Source organism: Pipistrellus hanaki (genome assembly GCF_964339955.1).
Source record: "Pipistrellus hanaki genome assembly, chromosome: 2".
Taxonomy (NCBI): Eukaryota; Metazoa; Chordata; class Mammalia; order Chiroptera; family Vespertilionidae; genus Pipistrellus; species Pipistrellus hanaki.
The window spans coordinates 137,675,256-137,702,762 of record NC_140504.1 but is presented as its reverse complement, the minus strand read 5'-3'; the positions used below and the strand labels follow the sequence as shown (position 1 = coordinate 137,702,762).

Genomic DNA, 27,507 nt, shown 5'->3' with positions numbered 1-27,507 from the left:
AATACTGAGTTTTTTTCTTACTCTGATCTGGTTTCAGAGAAAAGTTATTTCAAATCTTTAGTTTGTCTGATGTTCCTAATACTGGATAGGAGGAGGAAATAAAGAGAAATATCTTTTCATTTTAAATTTGGAAGGTGGATAGGTGTATTCATAAAAGCATATGTAAATTATAGACAAACACCAAATTCAAGATAGTATCGTTACTGTACAGCATAATTAACAAATATTGTGTGTGTGTGTGTGTATGTATGTACTTTATGGTATAAATTAATAAGTAAGGGACTTATACTATTTTATTTTATTTCCTTGGTGTGAAATCTAAATTTATTTAATAAATAAAATCTGACTTGAAGTTTTTTTCTTAAATGACTGACCTTGGAAGCAAGAAAGAAATGGAAGCAAAATTTATAAATTTGCTAATTGCTTTTTCCTCCACTGTGTATCAGTCTAGTTTGATGTTTAACATAATATACTTTAGATTACTTACTCCCCCCCCCCCCCCCCCCCCGTATATAATAGCAATAGTATCTCTCCCACCACATATATCTTCATCCATCCTTTGTAGTACTCTCTGTGTGTGTTTGATTTATTGAAGTGATGCTGTATCTGGTGCTTGCCTCTTAGCTTCCAGTCTTGAGTCTCCTGGACAATATAGGTTGATTATATGCTATTTTATTTCTAAGTTAATACTAATTGTATTAGTAGTGATAAAAGTAGAGATGCTTAAAATTGGCCTTTCTTGTGAAATAAGTGCTTCCTAACTTATGCTCACTTTTATTTATCATTTTCTTTTTTGTGGATTGAAGCCTACTAGATTTTGACAACTAATGTAACTATTTAAATAGGAGATAGCATTAACTTGTATCACTTGTTTTATATCAAACCTCTGAAGAAAATTTCCTGTATTAGTTTTCTATGGCTGCTGTAACAAATTACTACAAATTTAATGACTTAAAACCACACAAATTTATTATGTTACAACTTTGAAATTGAAAACTTTAAATAGATCTCACTGAGCTAAAATCAAGGTATTGACAGAGTTGTGTTTTCTTCTGGAGGATAGGGGATAATTCACTTTCTTTATCTTTCCAACTTCTATGGGCTGCCCACATTCCGTGGCTCATGGCCCTATTCCTCTAGCTTTGAAGCCAACAATAGCAGGTTCAGTTCTTCTCATCTACCTTCTCATCTGCCTTCCTCTTCCACATTTAAGAACCCTTGTGATTACATTGGGTCCATCTAGATTAGGGGTGTCGAACTCAATCAGAGAAGGGGCCAAAATCTAAAATCCAGCCTAAATCGCGGGCAGAATGGTTTACTGAACAGTCATAAACTGACAATGTCATGAACTGACAGCGGATTGCAGTGATGACAGCGCGGTGCGGGCCACATTGCAAGGCCTGGCGGGCTGGATTTGGCCCGCGGGCCTTGTGTTTGACACATGTGATCTAGATAATCTCTATATTTTGAGATTGGTTGATTAACATCTAATTCTATCTACAATACTATCTTAATTCCTCTTTTGCCATGATAAGGTAACATGTTCACAGTGTAGACTGATTTCCAAATTTAAGATTTATCTGTTCACAAGTTTTCAGGATATGGTCTTCTATGGGTGGGTTATTATTTTGCCTACCACACTTCTGTCAGCAATATTCAGTGTTGTTATAACTAAACTGAAGTGTACAGCACAATAATGCCATTTCACTTAATTCAGGACCTTTCTTGAAGTCTTAAGAGATGACAATATTCACTATAATTTCCACCCTAGCTTTACTGAGGTCTTTTTTGACATTCAGGATTTTGTAGGGACTTTTCTCATCATAACCAGTGTTGACAAATGCTATTTCCTATTCTTTTGTCAGAATCTAAAGTAATACACATACTGTCTACAATTAGCTATTTTTTAAATGTGTGAAGCTCTATGAAATTTAATGTAAAAATTTCAGGCTTAGTCACTGAGACAGCTCACATACAGTGATTCTGAGAGTTACTGGCCATGGTATATGAAAATTCTCGTGTTAAGCAATGAAAGAAAATTACAAATGTGAATTTGGATTTTTTTAAAACCAGTAGTAAGGCTTAACTTCCTTTCTCTCAAATTGTCTTAACTTAATGGAGTTGTTTTATCACCTTTTCTGCTAGATAACTTTTTAAAATAAATGTATTGACAACTATGTATAGAATTATAGTGTTCACAATGTTCTTTGAACTCTTGTTTTACACTTTGCTGATATCATTTGATCTTATTTAGAATCTGTGAAAATGTTTTGTCTCTATCTGCTTACCTTTTCAAATTTATTTTTAATAGGATCGGAAACTCCATGGCACAGCTCAGCAACTGCTCCAGGATAGCAAGACAAAAATAGAAGTGATACGAATGCAGATTCTTCAGGCAGTCCAGACCAATGAATTGGCTTTTGACAATGGTGATGGAATAGAGATAAATTTTCATTCTGATGATTATGGGCATTAGGATATGTTAAATAACTTTATGTAAAAAAGACACAGCGTTTAAAATTGAGGGGGAGGAAGCATTATGGTGTTTTTTTATCTTACATTTTTAATTTCTGAGTTTTGATCTAAAAAAAGGCTCTATATCAAAATTGTATCTGTTATGTATTCAGTGTTTTAAGGACTGTTCTTTTAATGTAAGAATTCATTCTTTTATTGGTGAGTTTTAATTACTAAATATTAGAAGGTGAAGTAACTTTATTTTTGCTCTCTCCTCTAGCAAAACCCGTCATAAGTCCTCTTGAACTTCGGATGGAAGAATTAAGGCATCATTTTAGGATAGAGTTTGCAGTCGCAGAAGGTGCAAAGAATGTAATGAAATTACTTGGCTCAGGAAAAGTAACAGACAGAAAAGCACTTTCAGAAGTAATTTTAATTGAAAAATTTAACTTAAATATATTACGCAAAGAGTGTAGTTATTTAAATAATAACAACTGTCTTTTCCCTGCCCAAGGCTCAAGCAAGATTTAATGAATCAAGTCAGAAGTTGGACCTTTTAAAGTATTCATTAGAACAAAGATTAAATGAACTTCCCAAGAATCATCCCAAAAGCAGTATCATTATTGAGGAGCTTTCACTTGTTGCATCACCAACACTAAGTCCACGTCAAAGTATGATATCTACACAAAATCAATATAGTACACTATCCAAACCAGCAGCACTAACAGGTATGTAGTATATATCTTCTGATTATTTTTGGTGCTTTTTTGGCTACATCTGGTTCTAGTTTAATAAATGAATAAAGATTTGTGTACAGATTTTTTAAAAATATTGTGGGGAGATACATATAGCATAAATGAATTATTTTAACCATTTAAAAATATACAAATTCAAAGTATATTTCTAATGTTGTCTAACTATCACCACTATCTAGTTACAGAACATTTTCATTACTCCAGAAGGAAACCTCATGCCCATTCCCTTTTCCCCTCCAGCTCCTGGCATTCACTATTGGCTTTTGTCTCTGTAGATTTGTCTGTTTTAGATATGTCCTTCAAGCAAAATTATATCATCTTGTGGCCTTCTGTGTCTAGCTTCTTTGATTTAGTGTATTGTTTTCAAAGTTTGTGCTTGTAGCATGTATCAATGCTTCATTTCTTTTTATGGCTAAACTAGAGGCCCGGTGCACGAAATTTGTTTATGGGAGTGGGGTGTCCTTCATCCCAACCTGCGTCCTCTTGCAATCCGGGACTCCTCAGGATATGTTGGTCCTAAACTGACAGTGGACATCCCTCTTCCAATCCTGGATGCTGCATGCACCAATGACCATACTTTTCATACAGGTGAAAGACATCTTGCTATTGTATAGGCAGCTACATTTTTTTTGCCCTGATTATAAAAAGTAGTACACAACATGGTCCTTCTGAGGCAGTACTACCGTTTTCCCCGTCTTATGGGTGGAAAACTGAAGCAGAGAGAAGTTAGGTAATTGTTACACGGTTATAAGTGTCAGAATCAGGGCTGACCACAAAATGTGCAAGCCAGCGTCCATGCATGTCATCACTGCATCATCCTGTTTTTTCAGTGTTAGAGTAGCCTTGCCAGGTTTTAATTTTTAAATCTGAGAGACTGTTCACAATATATAGGATAGGGTCCCTAGGCCTGGCCACTGATCAGGGCCATCTGTGGGACAATGGGCAGACAGGACGATTGGGGGGCTCCCACTGACTCTGACTACTAGCCAGCCCCACACCCCTGATCACCACCGCCGATCACCTTCCTCTTGTGGGGCAGATGCTCAATGCAGAAGTGTCTGCACCCTAGCAGTCAGTACACATCATAGCAGCCAGTCATTCCATTGTTTCGTCGATTTGCATATTAGGGTTTTATCGTCTATACTGATAAAAGGATAATATGCTAATTAGACTGGACGTCTTCTGAACATCCTTCCTGACAAAGCCCGGGGCATGGTTGGCCTGAAAACCACCGATGGCCCCTCGCCTAAGCCAGCCCCGTTCCAGAGGGGATCCCCCACCCTGATCCAGGGCCACCCTCAGGGCAGGCCAGTCAGTCTCTACCCATGCACCAGCCTCTATCCTATCCTATATAATAAAGAAGTAATACGTAAATTGACCCTCACGTTCTCATAAAGATGGCTGCCTACAACCAGACTAGCAAGGGGTTAGTGAGGGGAGACCAGACGACTCAACAGCAGCCTGCATGGGGCAGTCAGGCTGGCAGGGGGGGAGGAGTTAGGGACGACCAGGCCGGCAGAAGGGACAGTTGGGGGTGACCAGGCTGGCAGGGAGGGGGCAGTTGGGGATTACCAGGCCACTGGGGGGGAAGGGAGGTCAGAGGCAACCAGGCAGGCAGATGAGCAATTAGGAGCTAGCAGTCCAGGATTGTGGGAGGGATGTCCTGGATTGGAGAGGTTGCAGGCTGACCTGAGGGGTACCCCCCACCCTATGCACAAATTTCGTGCACTGGGCTTCTAGTACAATATAAGGGTAATATGCAAATTGACCCTAATACCCAAACAAACACTGGAGCAGTCACTATGAAGCGCACCCCCACCTCTTGGATTCCTTTCCCTGGCCTGATGGCCACCTGCTGTGGGGACAGGGACAGTAAGTGGGCAGGAACAGCTGACCTCTCGGTTCCCTCTCCTGGCCATCAGGCACCAATTATCCAATGGCAAACTGGGGAAGATGGCTCTGATGGCAGGCCAGGCCTAGGGCTTGTACCCATGCACAAATTTTGTGTGCCCGATAGGATAATATTCCATTTGTATGAATATATATATATATGTGTGTGTGTGTATGATTTTGTTATTCATCCTACATAATAGAAGAGTAATATGTAAATTAACCATCACTCTGCTATGCTCACAAGCCAGTCAGAGCAAGTATGCAAATAAACCCAACCAAGATGGCTACAGCCTCAGAGAGCAGGAGGGACACTTGGGTTTTCCAGGCAGTGGAGAGAAATGCCTGCCAGCCACAGAGCGAGCAGGAGGCTTGGCTCCACTCCAGGCTACAAACTTTCAATTGTAGAATGTAAATAAACCCTAGATACCAGGGCCTCCACTTGGGTCACCTGGGGGCGTGGCTGGCCTGCAAACCACTACAGGCCCCTTGCTTAGGCCACCCCACGCCCCAAGGGAATCCCCGCCAGAACACCCTTCAGGGCAAACCAGCTGGCCTCCACCCATTCACTAGGCCTCTATCCTATCTAATAAAAGAGTAATATGCAGATTGACGATCACTCCAACACACTATATGGCTGCCCCCATGTAGTCAAAGATGGCTCCCTCCATTTGGACACAAAATGGCCAGCAGGGGAGGGCAGTTGGAGGCGATCAACCCTTCAGGAGAGGGCAGTTAGGAGTCACCAGGCAGGCAGAGGAGGGAAGTTGGGGGCAAACAAGCTGGCAGGGGAGCAGTTAGAAATCAATCAGGCTGGCATGGGAGTGATTTGGGGGTGATCAGGTTGGCAGGCAGAGCAGTTAGGGCCAATCAGGAAGGCAGACAGGCGAGCAGTTGGGAGCCAGCAGTCCTGGATTGTGAGAGGGATGTCCGACTGCCTCTTTAGGCCCAATCCCGGGCAGTCGGACATGCCTCAAGGGGTCCCAGATTGGAGAGGGTAAAGGCTGGGCTGAGGGACACCCGCCCGCCCCATGCACGAATTTCGTGCACCGGGCCTCTTGTCAATTGATAAATGTTTAGGTTGTTTCCATCTTTTGACTATTGTGAATAATGTTGCTATGAACATTTGTGTACAGGTGTTTTTTTTTTTGAGCACCTGTTTTCATTTACTTAGGACATTGTCCTAAGAACTCTAGGTCATGTGGTAATTTCAAGTTTGTAATGTTGAGGAACTATCTAACTGTTTTCCTCAGTGAATGCATCATTTTACATTCTCAGCAGCAATGTAAGAAGGATTTTATTTCTTTACATCCTCACCAACACTTTTTTTTTATTACCATTCTACTAGATTTATTCTTGCAAATGGGTAGTGAGGTTTCCTTTCAGTTGTGTAAAGGTTTGCTTCATATATTTTCAGGCTCTGTTGTTAAGTGTGAATATGTTTATAATTTTTATATTGATGGATTTATTTTACTCTTATCAAAATCACACTTTTTTGTATACTGTAAAAATTTTGGATTTAAAGTCTATTTTTTCTGATGCTAGTATAAGCTACCCCAGCTCTCTTTTGGTTACTATTTACATTTATTTATTTATTTACCCTTTCACTTTCAATCTGTTTGTGTCTTTGGATCTAAAATGAGTCTCTTTTAGACAGCATATAGTTGGATCATGGTTTTTTGTTTTTTGTTTTTTGTTTTTTTTTATCCATTCTGCCAATCTTTGCCTTTTACTTCAACAGTTTAAAACAGTATGTTTGAGGTAATTACCTAAATGCTAATGTACAATTCTGATGCTAACAACACAGTTAGGTCAGACTTTTGAAAGTTAATGGCACAGTCCCCCACAAGTCTATCCTAGTTTCAGAGACAAGCTGCAAGCTTGGTGTTTCCTCAACTATCCTCACTTCTGACCAACTGGCTATAAATTCTAGGGTTCCCAATACCACCTCAGGCTCAGTAAATTGTAGAACAATTCACAGAACTCAGGAAAGGTTTATGTGTATAATTTCAGTTTTCTTGTAAAGTACATTAAAAACAAAACAAACAAAAAAATGAAAGAAAAAGATACACAGGGAGATGTCTAGGAGGGTCCCAAAGTTGAAGCTTTCCTGTCCTTAGCATACAGCCCTCTCTCAATACATCATTTTCTGTCAAAAGCAAAACAGAAATTTCAGCCCTAGCTGGTTTGGATAGAGCATTGGCCTGCAGACAGAAGAGTCCTAAGTTCGATTCCAGTTAAAGCACATGTCCAGATTGTGGGCTCTATGTCCAATTGGGGGTGTTTCTCTGTCTCCCTTCTCCCTTCCTCTCTGAAATCAATAAAAATATATGTATTTTTAAAAACACAGAAATTTCACTTTAGCTTGGAATATCTGAGTTTTTATTGTGGCTTCATTATGTAGGAGAAACTGATTGAATCAATGGCCTCTTGTTTGAAATCATCTTCAGCCCCTCATCTCTCTCTGAAGGTCAGGAGATCAGGTGGATATGTGTCTCTAAGCACCAGCTCTCTAATCATATGGTTGGTCTTTCCAGTGTAGCCAGCCCCCCCAAGCTAAAACAGTGTCACTTGGTTAGCATAAAATTGCATGTGGCTTGAGGGGCTCATCATAAATAACAAATATAGTGCTATCACCAGGGAAATTACAAGGTTAGAGGCTCCTTCCCAAGGAATAACATCAATTAGATTTTCAGGGTAGATAAAAAGAAGTTACCTATTTGATTTATATATATAACATTTCACTTTAAATTTAAAAAAAAGCAAACAGGTTGAAAATAAAAATGGAAAATATTCACTAAGTAACTTTACGCATGAGAAGAATGGTATAGCGCTACTAAAAACAGATCAAATAAACTGCAAATCGAAGAGTATTTTAGAAAATAAATATTTATAATGATGAAAAAATAAATTCATCAATAAGCCATAACAACACTAAATGTATATGCTCCTAATTAGAAGTAAAATAAAATAGGAGGTAAAACTTAATGGAATTGTAATGGTTTGCAACTGACCTTTCCCATTTAATGCCTGATTTGATACTTTAAGGGCATTTATGAGAGCTTTTTTTTTTTTTTTTTAAATATATTTTATTGACTTTTTCAGAGAGAAGAGAGGGATAGAGAGCTAGAAACGTCGATGAGAGAGAAACATCGACCAGCTGCCTCTTGCACACCCCCTACCGGGAATGTGCCTGCAACCAATGTACAAGCCCTTGACCGGAATCGAACCTGTGACCTTACAGTCCGCAGACCGATGCTCTACCACTGAGCCAAACCGGTTTATGAGAGCTTTTTTTTGAGCTCTACTAAAGCCAGGTTTTTGAGAGAGATCTTGTTGGCTCAAACCAGAGAGACATGATTCATGTTTGTGGACTAGGCTTATGGGAACTTTTATTTGCAGGAAGATTCTGATTCCTGTGCTTGCCTTACAATTGTAATTTCTGATATCCGTGATAGCTGATGCCTGTTTTTATGTTTATATATGGTCTCTGAGCTCCCAAAATGTCTGTACATCAATAAACATTTATTGTTGTAAAATATAAATAAGGGAAACAGTGATTAAGTAAGAGGCTCTGGGATAACATCAAAAATACAAACATACACTCTGGCTGGTGTGTTCAGTGTGTGGTCCTTACACCAAAGAGTCGATATGAGGTTAAGGGCGCCTATCTGGGTTGTAGTAAGAGATTAACGGTAGTAGTATTAAAATAGAACAACTATAATGTAATGTAATAAAAGTTTTGTGAATGTGGTCTCTCTCACCTTTCTTCTTGTGATGAAATTAGATGATGAAATCCCAAACCTGTTCCTCAATGTTCATAATCATCACTTGCTTGGAAATAAATGGCTTGGTGTCACTCATTTCAGGGGATCCCTTACTGAAGTCTTCATGTAGGCTCATTACTTCATGGTGCAACATGCTGCTTTCAGTCAGACCGTGTTTTCTGTTCATGCCTTTCACCCACAAATTTAACACCTTTTCCATCATATTTATAAACCCTTATCACACACTGTGGCTGTAACATATAACAGCAAAATTAGCATGAATTTCTTTTCCCTTCTTCACGATGTCACAGATAGAACTTTGTTTCACAGGAGATCTTATCAACCTTAGTGTAAAATTTTTTTTCTTATTGAGTCAAAAATTTTCAACCTCTCATTTAACACACTTTATGGCTTTTCTTTGGCTTATCCAAATTGCCGCATCACTACTATTTTTTTTTTAAATATATTTTATTGAGTTTTTACAGAGAGGAAGAGAGAGGGATAGAGAGTTAGAAATATCGATGAGAGAGAATCATCGATCAGCTGCCTCTTATACACCCCCTACTGGGGATGTGCCCGCAACCAAGGTACATGCCCTTGACCGGAATTGAACCTAGGACCTTTCAGTCCACAGGCTGACTCTCTATCCACTGAGCCAAACCTGTTTCGGCCGCATCACTACTATTGTGCTTTGGAGCCATTAAGTAAAATAAGGGTTACTAAGATACAAGCACTGTGATATCATGACAAATAGATCTGATAATTGAGACAGCTGCAACGTGACCAAGGGATGCGTAGCTTTATACCATGGATACACTGGACAGAGGGATGATTCATGTCTCAGGCAGCAAGGAGCAGCGTAGTGCAAGATTTCATCATGTGACTCAACTGTGCAGTTTAAATCTTATGAGTTGTTTATTTCTGGAATTTTTCATTTGGCATATTCAGACTGAGGTTGACCATGGGTAACTGAAACTGAAAGCAAAACTATAGATAAGGGAGCACTACTGAACGTGGTAAATATTTTACAATAAAAAGACAGTGACAATACTTATTTAAGTTTTACTATCTCATGATTTACTCATGAACACAGTAATATTCAAGAATTTCTGAATGATTAAAATTTGGTTTTCTAATATTTGAAAATTACTATTTCTAGAAAAGTAATAAAGCCATTTTTAGAGAATCGACAGATATAGCTAGAAATTTTTTTCCTTTTCTGGTTTGCCTTCTCCCCAATTCTTTTAATTTCTTTTCCTCTTCTTTATTCCTGAAGTTGAACTTGACTCAAGTGATATAAATCGGCAGTCTAAAAGAAGTATTTTAATTTTTAATACAGTTTGGTTTAAAAAATCTTCACTAAATATGAACTAGGAAGAGACATAATTTTGGTATTATTAAGGAATAGACATGATGAAGGATTAGTAAGAGCATTTACAATCCTGAGTTTTTCACTGAATGGTAGTATTTATGGTTTGTCTCATTTGTTCTCTGGTTTATTTTTTGGTTGTATAATTATAATACTGAACTTACATATTTGTTGCTACTTTGATATGCTATGTAATTGAATCTTTTAGATCCACATTTTGAGACATTTAACAGTTTTTATAAAAGAAGACTTCCTCAAAATTAAAAAATGCTACTCATACCAAGATTAAATGTTAAATTTAGTAAAATGTAATTTTTTATATATAGTAGTTTTTCCAGAAAGTTAAAATAAAAATACGTTTACTTGTTCTAATGGAGTTCGTAGGTATTTCTTATGAAAATAAACATTTACTTCTTGGAGTTGCTTGTTTTAAATATTTTATATTGTGGATTATAAAATAAAATAAAATGTAATTTTAAACTATTTCTAATGTGGTTATATGAAATTGCAATTGTATTACCTCATAAAAGAAAGAAACTTCTAGTTGCTTAATAAAGATCTTAAATCCCTCTAGATTTCTTTTTCCCCAAATGAACGCAGGTGTTGAGCATTGTTATCTCCTAATATTGAAATTACTAAAATATTTAATAAGCTACCAGGGTTTGAGGTAGTAACCAGATGTTTTCAATTTCCCCGGGATTACTTTTACAGCTGAGCATTTACACTGAAAATGAACTAAGTTTTCCAGTTTAACAACAAAAAAGCAAATAAAACACACAAATACAAGTTGTTTCTTTTGAACTAAAATTAAAATGGAATCCATTATACTTAATCCGCCTTAACATTTTACAATTAGGTAAGATTTGCATAGCCTAACCAGACATGAGATTGGAACTTCTTCCACTCCACTTTTAGCAGCTTTATTGAAATGTAATTTACATACTATAGAATTCACTAAACTTCAAGTATATTATTTTCTGATTTTTAGTAAAGATTTGTGGTTGTGTCACAATCATCAACATCCAGTTGTTAGAACAATTTTATCGAGGTATATTTGACATATAATAAACTACACATATTTAAAGTTATAATTTGATAAGTTTTGTCATATATTTAAAGTGAAACCATTACCACAATCAAGATAATTGCTGGGTCCCCAAAAGTGTCCTCAAATACTTCATGTAATCTGTCTTTGCTGCTCTTCTCATGCTCTCCTTACCCATAACTGTCTCAAGGTAATCACTGATCTGCTTTCTGTCACTACATATTTGCATTTTGTAGAATTTTATATAAAAGGAATCACAATAGCCCTAGCTGGTTTGGCTTAGTGGATAGTGTTGGCCTGCAGACTGAAGGATCTCAGATTCAGTTCTGATCAAGGGCACATGCTGGGGTTTCAGGCTCAATCCCCAGTGTGGGGCGTGCAGTGGGCAGCCGATCAGTGATTCTCGTTATTGATGTTTCTCTCTCCCTTTCTGAAAGCAATCAGTCAATCAATGGAATCACAGTATATTCCGTTTTCTTTGCTGGGATAATCTGTTCGTTTTCACTCTGAATAATTATGTTGATTTTCATCTATGTTATGTGTATTAGCAGTTTCATATGTTTATTAGTAGTATTCAGTCTTGTGAATATAACAAAATTTGTTTATCCATTTCCCTGCCATTGCTATTTGGATTGTTTTCACTTATGTGATTAGGGTACTACTAATCAATCAGTTGTTTATTTTCTTTTAAATCAGTTGAATTTGAGATAATGTAAAGGACAATTATCTGGGTAGGCCTAATATAATCACATGAGCTCCTTAAAAGCAGAGAATTTTCAGACATTGATGGCAGAGAGGAAATAAGAGAAATCAGAATCATGAAAAGAATTTTATGTGCCATTGCTGGCTCACAAAGCAAGGGGCCACATGGGGAGTAATACAGGTGGCTACTCGAACTTGAAAACATTCCCTAGCTGTTAGCAAGAAAATAGTTTCCTTAGTCCTATGGATACAAGAAACTGGATTCTGCAACAACCTGAATGAGCTTGGAAGCAGATTTTTCTTCAGAGCTTCCAGATAAGAGCCTTGTCTGGCAGACAGTGATTTCAACCTTGTGACATCTTTAGCAGAAAGTGCAAAGCAGCCCATATGGACTCTGACCCACAGAACTGTGAGATAATAAGTGGGTATTGTTTCAAACTAAGTTGTGGTCATTGAAAATGCAGCAATAGAAAACAAATACAGTTGGTAATCTCTGATTAGATGTCAGACATTTTGAATTTTAGCTTGTTGGGTGCTGGATATTTGTGTAATTCTGTAAATATTTTTGAGCTTTGTTCTAGCTCACAGTTAAATTACTTAGAAGCAGTTTATATTTTGGGAATTGCTTTTAAGATTTGTTGTGTGGAACCAGAACACTGTTTAGTCTAAGAGTAATTATTCGCTACTACTGGATCAAGGCTGAATACTTGATAAGAGGAACCCTCTGTATATCCAAGGAGTTTTGTCTCTGGTCAGTTGTCTTCTATGAACTATAGTTGCCTGGTAATGCCAGGGTGATATCCAGCATTTAGAAGGGTTCATGAATCTGGAGAAGGGCTGTGTGTAAATTAATAAAGAGTCTAGAGAAGAAATATGAATTTGGAAGGCATTTTGGGGAGCCAGAGGAAGATTAGCTGTAGTAGCTAAATTCTATTTCCGGACCCAGGGCTCTTTTTATTCCCACATTTTGCCCTTTAGAAAAGTAACATATACATATCAAAGGTAAGTTTGGTACGTATACAGTAGGCATTTTTAGGTTGGAGGAAATGCCTTTGGCTGTTCAGCTGTTGCCAGCAGGAGGCAATAACATGTAGACTAAAATGCCTTCAGCAGTCTGGTAACAGGCAATAATATATGCAGATTTTCAGGTTTGAGGAAATGCCTTTGGCCATTCCAATAAGCAACAATATGTATTCAGCCCTGCTGAATATAGAAGCCCATCAACCTTTTGAGGATTTCTTGCATTTATTATGACATGCTGGAATTAGCCTCCAGCAGCCTGGGCCATTTCTGTCTCAGTTCTGTCTCCTTAACTCAGGTAGTTCATTTAGCTCCACCTGAGATTCTCTGTCCCAGCACTCTGTCCTGGATATTCTCAAGGCAATAAGATGAATCAATCTTAGAGTTCATCTCATTTGTTTCCCATCTCTTAGGGATCACTGTTTTTCATTGCCTGAAATGCAGTATTTTAATACTTTCCCCCCAAAATATTTTGTCTTGATTTTGTTAGTTGTTTGAGTTGAAGACAAATCCAGGCTTTTTTTTTTTTTTTTTTTTTTTTTTAACTCTGTTAAAAGCCCTTTGGTTACTTTTAGATTTAACTAAAATTAATCTTGAATTATTTAAGTTTAATGGAGCAGCTTTTACCAGGAAGTACTCTTCCTAAAGTGTTACGTTATGTGCAATATCTAAAATTTTAATACTAAAGCACCATTTTTAAATCAAAAGATGACAAAGCCGTAACTCCAGATGCCCTAACTTACAGTTCCTAATTTTCAATTTGAACACCGTTAGTATTTATTTGCCTAAGGAAATTGCAATTACTTTGTGCTTAGATAATTACATGCCATAATTATTTGACTAAGTTATTAGAATGGAAAGATGTTATTTTACATCTTTATATAGAACAGAAACCCATTTATTTATGCAAAAGAAGCCTGTAAAGTCCTTTTCTATATTAACTATATAACTATTAAACACAGCTGTCAGATTTCTAATTTCTGAATATTTATTTTAATAGGCATATTAACTATGTGTTTCCCCTCCCACATATCCTAGCTATTATTGTGTAATGCTAGAAGTGTGAATTCAAATACACAGGAAGTTTATAACTTGTTTTATGCCCTACAGACAGTTTTGGGAGGTGCTGTTTTTCTGTAAAATTTCATATAGTTGCCTTAAGATTTTTCAATAGGTTTCTCTAATTAAAATAAGAAAGATGATAGTTACACCACAGATCCTCTGGGAGAAGAGATTTTGCTACTTTACAGGTCTCTCCTCCCCCTCAGCCACCCACCTCCACATTTTTAAATAGCTAACAAAGACTGAATTTTATATATTAAGAATTAATGTTCTTAGGATGGGAGTGGGCTGGAAAAAGTTTGCGGGGGAAAGGAGGACCTAAATAATACTTTCAATAATAAATATTTTTAAAATAGAATGAATGTTCTTATTTGGTATTTTTTATGCTAACAGGTACTTTGGAAGTTCGTCTTATGGGCTGTCAAGATATCCTAGAAAATGTTCCTGGGCGGTCAAAAGCAACATCAGTTGCACTACCTGGTTGGAGTCCAAGTGAAACCAGATCATCTTTCATGAGCAGAACAAGCAAAAGTAAAAGTGGAAGTAGTCGAAATCTCCTAAAGGCCGATGACTTATCAAGTTCAGTAACTAAATTTTTTTTTTAAATCATATATATATATATATATATATATATATATATATATATATATATAGCATTGGGGACACAGTAGAATGGGGAGAGTCAAAGTTGGACCATTAAAATAATGATTTTCATAGTTTAGTTTTAAAATAATTAAAAGCTGTAATGACAGGAACATGAAAAAAGACAAAAAAAGTATTGAAAACATATTAGAAAACTGAATGACATAAAGCATTAATTAGAAAACTGAATGACATATACTATTCTTTTGGAAGAATGAAATATTAGGTATCACTCTCTACGCCACACTAAAAGTGTACACAAGTCTGTGGGACTTGTCACATCTTGATTCTTTTAATTATATAGAGGCACTTCTAAACTAACATTGAACTTTGATAACCACTGTTTACTGAAATAGTAGCCCACTAACCCAGTAGTATATTGAAATGGGGAAGCAGGTGAAGGTGGTAATAGTGAAATATAACAGGTTTGTGAAGCATTTTGGAGACATTTTAAAGTATACTTACAGCTCTGTCCAGGTAGCTTAGTTAGATAGAACATCATCCCAGTAAACCAAGGTTGTGGGTTCTTTCCCTGGTTAGGGCACATGCAAGAAAGAACCAATAAATAAGTGGAACAGCAAATGGATGTTTCTTCCTCCCTCCCTTTCTCCTTCCTTTTCTCTCTTTCTAAAATCAATTAAAAAAGTATAATTATAAAATGATAGAAATGTATAACTAGAGAGGAAGGCATAAGACATTTCCACCTATAACAGAGAACAAAGATTAACAAGACTTTTCTTTCCTGTAGATATAGACTTTAGGAAAAATGTGAAAATTAAAAATGTCTAAGATAAAAAACTATAAATAGCAAATATAGAGGGAGAAAAGCTGGATGATTGCTATTGATATACCTTTGAACAACATAAATTTAAATTATGCAGATCTGCTTATCTCCAGAATCTTTTCAATAAATATGTACAATACTATAAATAAACTTTGTCATGATTTTAAAATATTTTCTTTTTTCTAGCTTACTTTATTGTAAGAATACAGCACATAACACATTTAGCATACAAAATGTGTATTATTTGACTGTTTATATTATTTCTAAGGCTTCCAGTCAGCAGTAAGCTGTTAGTAGATAAGTTTTGGGAGAGTCAGAAGTTAAACAAATTTTTTACTGCACGGGGGTTCAACACCCCTAACCTTCACATTGTTTCACGGTCAGCTCTACAAGCATCCACGTACATTGTGGCAGACAGCTGCCGGTCATTTGTTCACCCTTTTAATTACATTCTAATATAAATAAAATAGCAGCTGATGTTTTTGTCAAACAGGATCACTTAGGAGTGTGTGTGGTAGTGTGTGTATATATATATAAAACTAGCTATTTAAGATTCAGAAGCTTCAATAATGAGTAAAAAAAAACTTTATTTTTGAAGGATTGGAAGATTTCTATTAAACAGTGATACCTCTATTTTAAATGTTTTTAAATATTTAAGCAATTTTATAAATTGTAATTACAGATGATGTCTGCGCAGTTTTGAAGCTAGATAATACTGTGGTTGGTCAAACTAGCTGGAAACCCATTTCCAATCAGTCATGGGACCAGAAGTTTACACTGGAACTAGACAGGGTAAGATGAGAAACTTTTTACTTGAATTTTCCTTGTATTCATTTTGAATGTAAAATTTATGTTTCATAAGACAGAATTTTATTTTTAACAGAATTGAAAAACCTAGTATTCTTGACATTTGTCATCTACCTTTAGATAGAGGTGAATATCAGATTGCTGCTGTAGCTTTCATTTGTATAGTAATTTGAAAATGTGTAGTTTGTATTAACCTGAATGATTAGCAACCAGGTGAGATCTAATATTGAAATATATTTTATGGTAGTAATGCACTCTCTAAGCACTAAGGTGATTCTTTTGACCCACCATTTCTGGGTTATATTAACAAAGCTGGATTTGAAATGAGCTATCATCCAGGCTTCCATGTGTCTCAGTGGCTTTCATAAATTATGTGAATGGCTAGAATGCAATCTGTAGCCATAGAGATTAACTTATCCTACAGTAAATTTAAATTATTGCTGAGCCCTGGCTGGTGCAACTTAGTTGGTTGGAGTGTTATCCCATATTTGAAAGGTTTCTGGTTTGATTCCTGATCAGGGCACATATTCAGGTTGCAGGTTTGATTCGTTGATTCCCGGTTGAGTTATATACAAGAGGTAGCCTATCGATGTTTCTTTTTCACATCAATGTTTCTCTCTTTCCCTACCTTCCTCTCTCTCTAAAATCAGTAACAAAAACATAATCCTCGGGAGAGGATTAAAAAATAAATAAATCCATGATGATAAATAACTTTATTATTTCATTCTAATACATTCATTAGAGAATGGGAACAAAATAGTAAAACTTAATCATGATTTATCTAAAATGTAAAAAGGATATTAAGTTTTTTATCATTTAGTATTCAGATTGATGGTACATATGTCATTTTTTAAATAATATATATTAATACTTAAGATTCATAATTCTTAATGATGATGTGAAGTGGCAGTTACTGCTTTATCTTCTACTTTTAAAATATTTTTCCAATTTATAACTTTTTTTAATCCTCACAGCCAGCATCCTAATCAGATCCCACATCATTGCTTTTCTTGGCTCTAATATGTGTATATGGAAGTCTTCTGATTAGTGAATGCTAAGTGGATAAGATCACTCTATTTATTTCACAAATATTTATTGACCATCTTACATGTACCAAGTATTTTAGTAGTTATAGTATACAGAAATAATATATACTCACTGCTGTCAGGAAACTCGTAAGCTTAATAATCACTGATTTTTTGTTCTATGCCAAACATTCTACATGCTGGTGATACTTGATCAAGATAGTTCAGTTCCCTAAATTTATGGACCTTACATTCTAATGAATGAAGATAAATAGCAAACAAGTTGTTGTTTTTTTCATATACAAGTGCAATGAAGTAAGTGGGATGGTGTAATTAAATTAGAGGGGGGCTAACTTGAATAGAGTAATTAGGGAAAGTCTCTTTGAGAAGGCTACATTTAACCTGAGACCTGATGGGTGAAACATTGCCAGACTTGCAGAGATCCAGGGAGAGTTCCTAGCAGAAGATACAAAGTATATGTCCCCTACCTTCAAGGTAGAGAACTTGATGTGTCATAAGAATAAAAATTGTGAGCAGATCATTGTGAAGTAAAATAGCAACTATAGGTAAGTGCCAGATTGCTAGGATCTTTATAGGCTATATATTGGAAGACAATTGAGGGGCTTTAGTAGGGGAGTTGACATCATCTGAATTACCTGTAACAAATGATCTGATATCGTGGACTATAGAACCCAATGAAAATAGTTACCCATAATTGGGAAGACTTTATAAGAAAACAAAGGTTTACCTATCAAATCATAAGCAGTATCCCAAGATTAGGAGGAGAAAGAAGGTTTGCCAAAGAGAAATAAAAAATCTTTGAGTTGGATCAGATTTTACCTTAGATCAGATAAGCATTATAAAAGGTTATTCAGTAAAGAATGCTAGAATGGTGAGATTATGAGAATCTTGTTACAAATGGAACAACTGAAAGAAAATGGGATTTTAAGTTTATTAAAGAAGAGATTTAACAGCTTTGATAACTATCTTTAAAGTTAAAAGAAACACGTGCAGAAAGAATTAGACTAAGGATAACAAGATTTCAATTTGTGTGTGCCAGCTATAATCGATTGGTAGTGATTTTCTAGAGCTTATTACGACTTATTGGATGCATTCTGGTTTTCAGAGAAAATTAAACTGATCCAGTAGCAGTGTTTGCCAAAGGCTTGGAGAAGGGCCAAGTAAGTAGTAAGCTGTAGTACATGTTCTATCCTTGGGTTGACTGTATGCTTTGTGGCTGGAGGACAAAGCAAAAGTCAGTGGATGGCAGATTTCATTTCAGTACAAAGAATAATACTTTTTAAAAATGAAATGAGGTGCTATAGGAAATAATAAATTCTCTCTTAAAGTTGAGTGAGCAATTTATAAGAGACTGTAAGGGATTTCTTATATTACAAAGGCTACACTTCTAAGATATTTTTCAATTCTGATAATTTCTCTTTCAGGGCAGGAGGAAAAATAGTATTTTACATGCTTTAAATTAGCTGTTTAAATACTTAGACCAATATAATTCAATCAAGCCCACCAGAGACAGAAATACAATTAAGGTTGTCAGTGTGCATAGGTATAGTCTTCATGTCTTGTTATATTTGCATCTTCTTTCTAAACTGTTTATACATAGAAATATTTATGACCATAAAATGTTTTGTACAGTTTCCATGTTTTCTTTTGTTTTTATTATTGATTTCAAAGATGAAGGGAGAGAGAAACATCAATAATTAGAGAGAATCACTGATCGATTGCCTCCTGCATGCCCCATATTGGGATCAAGCCAGAAACCCGGGTGGGCATGTGCCTTTGACTGGATTCGAACCTGGGACCCTTCAGTCCAAAGGCCAATGCTCTATCCACTAAACCAAATCAGCTAGGGTTCCGTTCATTTTTTTTTATTTTTTAATTATCTTTATTGTTGAAAGTACTCCAGATGTCCCCCTTTTTTTATTTTCCCAATGACACCCTGAACTTCTCTCCCCTTCCCCCTTCCTCTCCCCCAGGCCTTCACCACACTTTGTCTGTGTTCATGGGTTATGCATATATGCATATAAGTTGCCCAGTTATCTCTTCCCCCAGGCCCATCCCCAACCTCTGCCTTCCCTCTGAAATTCGTCAGTATGTTTCATGCTTCTTTGTCTCTGGGTCTATTTTGTTCCATTAGTTTACTTTGTTCATTAGATTCAACATATGAGTGAGATCATGTGATACTTATCTTTCTCTGACTGGCTTATTTTGCTTAGCATAATACTCTTCAGGTCTATCCATGCTGTTGCAAATGGTAAGAGTTTCTTTTTTATACCCATACTAGAGGCCTGGTGCACGAAATCATGCATTCTGGGGGTCCCCTCAGCTAGACTTGTGCCCTCTCACAGTTCGGGAGACCTTGGGGGATGTCCGACTGATGGCTTAGCCCAGCTATCAGGCCTAAGCCATCAGTCGGACATTTTTAGTGCTGCCATGGAGGCGGGAGAAGCTCCCACCATTGCTGCTTCGCTAACCAGCCATGATTCCGGTTTCTGGCTGAGTAGTACTCCCCCTGTGGGAGCAGTATGACCACCAGGGAGCAGCTCCTGCATAAGCATCTGCCCCCTGGTGGTCAGTGTACATCAGAGTGACGGTCATTCCGCCGTTGGTCTGAAACCAGCTCTCCAACATCTCCCAAGGGGTCCCGGATTGTGAGAGCGTGCAGGTCAGGCCAAGGGACCCCACTGGTGTACGATTGGGGCCAGGGAGGGACACAGGAGGTTGGCCAGCTGGAGAGGGATTGCGGGAAGGTTCCAAGGCATGTCCGGCCTGTCTCACTCAGTCCTGAGTGCCCTGAGTGCCTGGACTTCGGCAGCAAGCTAACCTACCAGTCCAAGTGTCTGCCCCCTCGTGGTCAGTGCACATCATAGTGAGCAGCTGAGTAGCCTTGGCATATTATGCTTTGATTAGTTGATCAGCCGACCAGATGACTGGACATGTAGCATATTAGGCTTTTATAATGTAGGACTAGAGGCCTGGTGCATGAAATTAGTGCACGGGGGTGTGTGTCCCTCAGCCTAGCCTGCATCCTCTCCAATCGGGACCCCTCAAGGGTTGTCCGACTGCCCGTGTAGGCCCAATCTTACCTAGAGGGGCAGTCAGTCCTAAAGGGACAGTTGGACATCCCTCTTACAATCCAGGATTGCTGACTCCCAACTGCTCGCCTGCCTGCCTTCCTGATTGCCCCTATCCACTTCTGCCTCCCAGCCTGATAACCCCTTCACCATTCCCATGCCAGCCTGATTGATGCCTCACTGCTCCACTGCCAGCCTGTTTGCCCCTAACTACTCTCCTCTACAGGCCTAGTCACTCCTAACTTCCCTCCCCTGCAGGCCTGGTCCCCCCCAACTGCTCTCCCGCAGGCCTGGGTCGTCCCCAACTTCTCTCCTCTGCTGGCCTGGTCACCCCTAAATGCTCTCCCTGCAGGCTTGATCCCTCCCAACTACTCTCCCTTGCAGACCTGGCCCCTCCCAACTGCTAACCATCTTGTGGCAGCCATCTTGTGTTCACATGGGGGCATTCATCTTTGACCACATGGGGGCAGCTACCTTGTGTGTTTGAGTGACGGTCAATTTGCATATTTTTAAAAATATATTTTATTGATAGAGTTAGAAACATCGATGAGAGAGAATCATCGATGAGCTTTGCTTCTTGCACACCCCCTACTGGGGATATGCCTTCAACCAAGGTACATGCCCTTGACAGGAATCGAATCTGGGACCTTACAGTCTGTAGGCTGATGCTCTATCCACTAAGCCAGTGTTCCCCAAAGTGTGGTATGTGTACCCCCAGGGGTACGGGAAGAGTTTGGTGGGGGTACGCGTTGCACCGGGGTTTGGTGGGAATATGCACTGCACCGTGCTTAGCTGCGCCTAATTCTACGTTCTCATGAGTACGAGGGGTACTCAGCGTTACGAAAATTATACAAAGGGTATACAGATGTCAAAAGTTTGGGAAACACTGCAAGCCAAACCGGTTTAGACTGCATATTCTTTTATTAGATAGAATTAGGTCAGATAGAGGCCTGGTGCATGGGTGGGGGCCGGCTGGTTTGCCCTGAAGGGTGTCCTGGATCTGGGTGGAGGTTCCCTTGGGACATGGGGCAGCCTGGGCAAGAGGCCTTTGTTGGTTTGTAGGCTGGCCACGCCCCCTCGCGACCCAAGTGGAGGCTCTGGTATCTGGGTTTTATCTATCTTCTATAATTGAAACTTTATAGCCTTGAGTGGAACCAAGCCTCTCCTCGCTCCGTGGCCACAGCAATTTTTGTTGGAATTTATTTATCTTCTATAATTGAAACTTCATAGCCTTAAGTGGAGGCCAAGGCATGCCATGGCAGGCAGAAAGCTTGGCTTTCTCTGTCGCCGGGGGCAACTCAAGCCTCCTGCTCTCTCTGTGGCCACAGTCATCTTGGTTGGGTTAATTTGCATTCTTGCTCCTGATTGGCTGGTGGGTGTGGCTTGTGGGTATAGCAGAGGTACAATCAATTTGCATATTGCTCTTTTATTAGATAGGCTGGTATTCCATGATGTATACATACTATAGCTGTTTTATCCACTCATTTGCTCATGGGTACTTGGGCTATTTCCCAAATCATAGCTATTGTAAATTATGTTGCTGTGAACATAGGGGGACCTACATTCTTTCTGAATGGTGTTTTGTGCTTCTTAGGATATATTGCTAGAAGTCCGAACACTAGGTCAAATAGCAGTTCCAAATTTTTTTTTTTTTGAGGAAACTCCATACTGTTTTCTACAGTATTTACACCAGTCTATATTCCCATCAGCAGTGTACTAGGGTTCTCTTTTCTCCACATCCTTGCCAGCACTTGTCTTTTGTTGGTTTGTTGATGATAGCCATTTGTTGACAGGTATGAGGCGATACCTCGTTGTCATTTTAATTTGCATCTATGGATGATTAGTGACTTGGAGCATTTTTTCATATGTCTCTTGGACTTCTGTATGTCCACTTTGGAGAAGTGGATTATAGCCCTCATTAAGTCCCTTATAATTCTCATTGTTTATAGTTCTCACTGAATTGTTTGAGCACCCTTGTTACCATTACTTTGAATTCTTAATCTGAAAATTACTGCCTCCATTCTTTTCGTTCCTTTTCTGTTGATTCCTCCTTTTCTTTCATTTGGGTGTTGTTTCTTTGTCTCCCCATTTTTGCTGTCCCTTTGTATTTGTTTCTATGTGTTAGTTCAAACTGTTATACCTCCCAGACTTTTTGGGATGGTCTTACGTAGTAGGTGTTTTGTGGGACCCAGTAGTGTGGTCTCTTAGCTCTCCTGAGCTGGGTGCTCTAGGAAAGAACTTTGCTTGAATTAATTAGGTTCTCCTGTTGTAGTTCAGTCTTGAATGTTATTGTCCCATTCATGGATGGAATCTCCTCTCAGGCTGGCTTATTATGTAGCTCACCTCTGTCATGCGAGCTGTTGTGGAGGTGCTGACAGAACAGAACAAAATGTGAAACAAAACAAAAACATACAAGACCTCAACAGTAACAATAAAAGCAACCATCAGAGAAGAGAGAATTAGGAGAAAGGAGTGCAGGAATGATAGTAGGGAAAAAATGAGGAGAAATGCAACAATAAACATACACACAAAGAAAAACAATGAAAGGAGAGGAGAAAAAGGAATATGTAGGTGCAGAGCTGAAATAGTGAAAATTAAGAATAAAGAACTAGGGCAATTAGGGAAGGAAAACATTTCTATATATAAAAGCCTAATATGCAGGTTGTCCCTGCAGGAGTTCAACCGGAAGACAAATCGCTCATTATAATGTGGGCTGACCACAAGGGGGCGGCGCAAAATGAAGGAAGACCCCAGTCAATAATGGGAAGGCCTGGATCAGCCCTGATCACTGGCCAGGCCTAGGGACCCTATCCATGCACAAATTCTGTGCACCAGGCCTCTAGTTTTAAAATAAAGGAGAAAGAAAATGAAAGAAAAAAATATGAAAAGGAAAATATAGGTGAAAGCAGATAGAAAAGGAAAAGAGAGAAAGAAAACAAAAAAAGATTGAGTAGGAAAAGGGAAGAGGAGCCCTGCTGGCATGGCTCAGTGGTTGAGCAAACATCTATGAACCAGGTCAGGTTGGATTTCTAGTTAGGACAAATGCATGGGTTGTGGGCTCATTCCCCAGTGTGAGGTGTACAAGAGGCAGCCAACCAATGATTCTCTCTCATTGATGTTTCTCTCTTCCTCTGCCTTCCTCTTTAAAAATATATTTTTAAAAAGGGAAGAAGAAAATTAGATATATAAGCAAAACAATAGACTAGAATAATAACAAATAAAATTAGATATATAAAGAAGATAAATTTAAAAAGGGGGGAAAAGAAAGGAAAGAAAAATTCAAAAAAGTAAAAAGAAAGGAAAAAAAATGAAGTGGTATTCACTTCAGCAGAGTTTAGTGCCCCATGGGAATTCCTTTTGGATCCTGCTCTTCTGATGACTGGCTAACTGTTCTGTCTGCCAATTCTGGGATTCTCGTGAGGTACTTAGGTGCTGACCTCTGTCAGAAACTGTATTCCTTTGGCTTTCAGCAATGTGCTTGCCAGCTCCAAGGGATCCACAGTTTGTGTCTGTCTCCACAGGACTTGGCTGCAAGTAGAAAGGGTCAGTCTGCCCTCTAATGCAGGTTTGTTCATAGCATGGGGCCCAGGGATGAGTCAGCAAACATTCCTTGGTTCCCTGGGCTCTTCCTCTTCCCGCCTTTGTCTGTTAGCTAGCTGTCATATATTACTCTGCCCTTGGCTGGACAGAGATTCTTATACGCAATCCTGTGGATCAGCTGGAAACCTGGAGTTTCTATCAGCTCTCCCATGCACGGAAAGTAAGTACCAGTCATGTTCCCTGGATGCTCCCTGAGACTGTTCAAACTGGCAGGCTTGGCCTCTGTTTTTGTTTCCTCTGGAAAGTCAAAATGCAGGGTGTGACAGGCAGAGCTCCAGAGGATGGGGTAGGCCGTATCACCAAGGGTGAGGTGGTTGTTATTTTCACCTGTCCCATGGCTACTGGGAGAGGCTAGCTTCTCTCAGTGAAAAGTTTAGATGCTTATGAGCAACCAAATACAGGGTTCTTGGCTGCTGCTTTTCCACGTTTTCCTGCAATGCTTCCTACCCCAGCCTCTCCTTAGGCACTTCAAGTCTGTGCCTCCCTCTGCACTGAAGCCTCGGGTGAGTAGCTGCAAATGAAGAAAACAAAAACAAAACTGGGGCTTTCTCTCCTACCAGCTCCAGACTCAGCCAGCTCCTGCAACCCTACTGCCTTTCAAAGCCGATGTTACCTGGGCTGCTGTTCCCAGGTCTGGTGCTCTGGACTATGGAGCCTTGGGTTCCAGCCTTGATCTTCTGAGGCAGTGTTGGCAAACTCATTAGTCAACAGAGCCAAATATCAACAGTACAACAATTGAAATTTCTTGAGAGCCAAATTTCTTAAATTATATAGGTAGGTACATTGTTATTAACTTAATTAGGGTACTCCTAAACTGGCCTTTGCAAAAAACTCAAGGGGCCAAAGAGCCGCATGTGGCTCGGGAGCCGCAGTTTTCCAACCACTGTTCTGAGGGAAAAGACTTTCCTGTAGCTTCAGAGCTTGCTCCTCACTCTCGGCCTGCTGCCCTTGGAAGCTGGGTCAGCTCCTGTAGCGACCTCGCTCTTCCTACTGGTCTCCCGGTTTTTTCTGTCTTTTATTATAAGTCTCATCAGCTGGACCTCAGATGTAATTCCAGGTGTATGTTTCCCACTTCAGTTTTATATCCAGTCTATCCCAGGGAGGAGGTGCAAGAAAGGTCTGCCTATTCCTCCATTCATTTTTGATTAGTAGATTTGCTGTAGCGTTGGCTTTGAAGCCAAAGAGACTGGGTTTATTGTCCATCTGCCACTTCTTAGCTTTTGTATAATAGACAAGTTACATAACCTTACTATTAGGCACTTGTTTCACCATCTCTAAAATGGGGATGAAATATTAACATCACAGAAATATTATAAGGGATTCTTTCAAAACTGAGATGTAGTATAAATAAATGCTTTGCATTGCCTGGCACATTTTAGCCACTCATTGATTTAGTTATTTCTTTTAGCCCTGGGCTTTGAAATGCGGCTATAAATTTGAGTATAATAGAGGAACATGATAGGTAATGGGAAATTAATTGATTAAATGTCATTTTCTTTCATTTCAGAGCCTATTTAAAGTAATTATAGAATTTTTTATAAGAAATATTATCAAAATGAAACTTATTGTTAGAGAGAAAATGGCTGGTTAGATTTCCCTTGTAGCCAGGTTATTGTGTTACAGAGTTATATGTTTAAATTAGAATTTAAAAGTAGCTAAATGTCTTGTGATCATTTTATAATTAAGGAATCTAAGAACCAGAGTAGTTAGTTACATATTAATACATTTTAGAGCTGATAATCAACTTCCATTGTTCTAAATGGATGCTCTTTCCTCTATGGTAACTTGAATGAGATAACAGCTGCACAGAGGATGACACAGTAGAAAATGATGAAAACTTGGAAGAGAGAAGTGGTTTAAAATTACTCAAACTGCAGGAGAAACCAAGATGGCGGCATAGGGTAGGCACCAGAATGCAGCCTACCATAACAAATTTGAATTTAGAACTGAAAAGCAGGGGAAACATCACCCTGAAGCACCGGACGGATGGCTGAGAGGAGGCTCTACCACCTGGGAAATAGAAAGAAGGCACGCTGAACCTTAGGAACTGTGAAGGTGCATAGAACTGTGCGCGCAAAAGGCAGCATCCTGACTTTGCTGCCCGCTTCCTTGCGGAGCGCGGAGAGGGCGGGCCGAGTTTACTACCAGCTTACTCCCTGCCTGCAGAGAGGGCAGACAGCTAATGTGAGGCTGGCTTTCTTGTTTGGGAGGAAAACAGAACCACCCTATTGCGCTGATAGACGGCCCCAGACAGGGAGAGGCCAGACTGTCAGGCAGTGGGCAGAGATCTCTCGGAGGTGTGTGAAGCCAGTGGCCATTACTGCGGGTCTCAGAAACCAGACCCTCGTAGGGAAGGCCTGAATAAAGCTTGTCTGCACCACCCGAGACTCTGCCCCATCCAAGCAGAGCACAGAAGCCCTTCCAGTGGCTAGCTTCCTCGTTCGCTGCCAATAGGACTCTCCTAGGGAGGGGCAGACAGGAATCTAAAGCTTGTCTGCAACCAAACAAAGCTTGTCTGTGCCACCCCGAGACTCTGCCCCATTCAAGCGGAATACAGAAACCCTCCTAGCTGAGACACTTCTGATCCTCATAGCCAATTGGCTTGGAGATCAACGCTTCCCAGTGATACCAACAACAAGCAAGGCTTAACAACAAGACTGCACACACAGCCCACAAAAGGCTACACCAAGACTGTCCATTTCAGGGAACTGGGAGGCTGACTCACTGAACCATATAGGACGCCTTAGCACACAAAGCCACCCTACCAACTCAAGGAAGATGTGAAAATGCCAAGACAAGGAAATAGATCACAAACAAAAGAAATGGAGGAAAAGAAGAAACTGCATATAGAGTTCAAAACCACGCTTATAAGGTTTTTCAAGAATTTCCTAGAAAAGGTCGATAAGACCTATGAGGAGATGAAAAGGGATCAACAAGAACTAATAAGGGATCAATAAGAAATAAAAGGGATCAACAAGAAATAAAGAATACATTCTCTGAAATAAAAAATATTATACAGAGTCCTAAAAACAGAATGGAAGATCGCAAGAATCAAGTCAAAGATTTGGAACTTAAAGACCCAGAAGACACTCCTCTGCAGAAGCAAGAAGGCAAGAGAATCCAGAAAGTTGAAGATAATGTAAGAAACCTCTGGGACAATTTCAAGCGAACCAACATCAGAATTTTGGGGGTCCCAGAAGATGAGAGAGAGCAAGATACCGAAAACATACTGAAAGAAATAGTGACAGAAAACTTCCCCCAGCTGGTGAAAGAATTAGACCAACAAGTCCAGGAAGCACACAGAACTCCAAACAAAAGGAATCCAAAGAAGACCACACCAAGACACATCATAATTAAATTCCAAGAGCAAAAGACAGAGAGAATATTAAAAGCAGCAAGAAAAAAGCAGGTAGTTATCTATAAAGGAGCACCCATACGATTGTCATACGATTGTCAGCTGATTTCTCAACAGAAACCATGCAGGCCAGATGGG

The 27,507-nt window shown here is 38.9% G+C and overlaps 1 protein-coding gene across 1 annotated transcript in view; it reads left to right on the top strand.

The window, feature by feature from the left end:
• Positions 1 to 27,507, top strand: part of PKN2 (protein kinase N2) — a 151,773-nt gene that overhangs the window by 81,289 nt on the left and 42,977 nt on the right. The window contains exons 4-8 of the mRNA XM_084872309.1: positions 2,312 to 2,429; positions 2,735 to 2,880; positions 2,969 to 3,182; positions 14,458 to 14,643; positions 16,173 to 16,282. Of these exons, the coding sequence (XP_084728435.1) occupies positions 2,312 to 2,429; positions 2,735 to 2,880; positions 2,969 to 3,182; positions 14,458 to 14,643; positions 16,173 to 16,282 (774 nt within the window). The remainder of the gene's footprint in view (positions 1 to 2,311; positions 2,430 to 2,734; positions 2,881 to 2,968; positions 3,183 to 14,457; positions 14,644 to 16,172; positions 16,283 to 27,507) is intronic.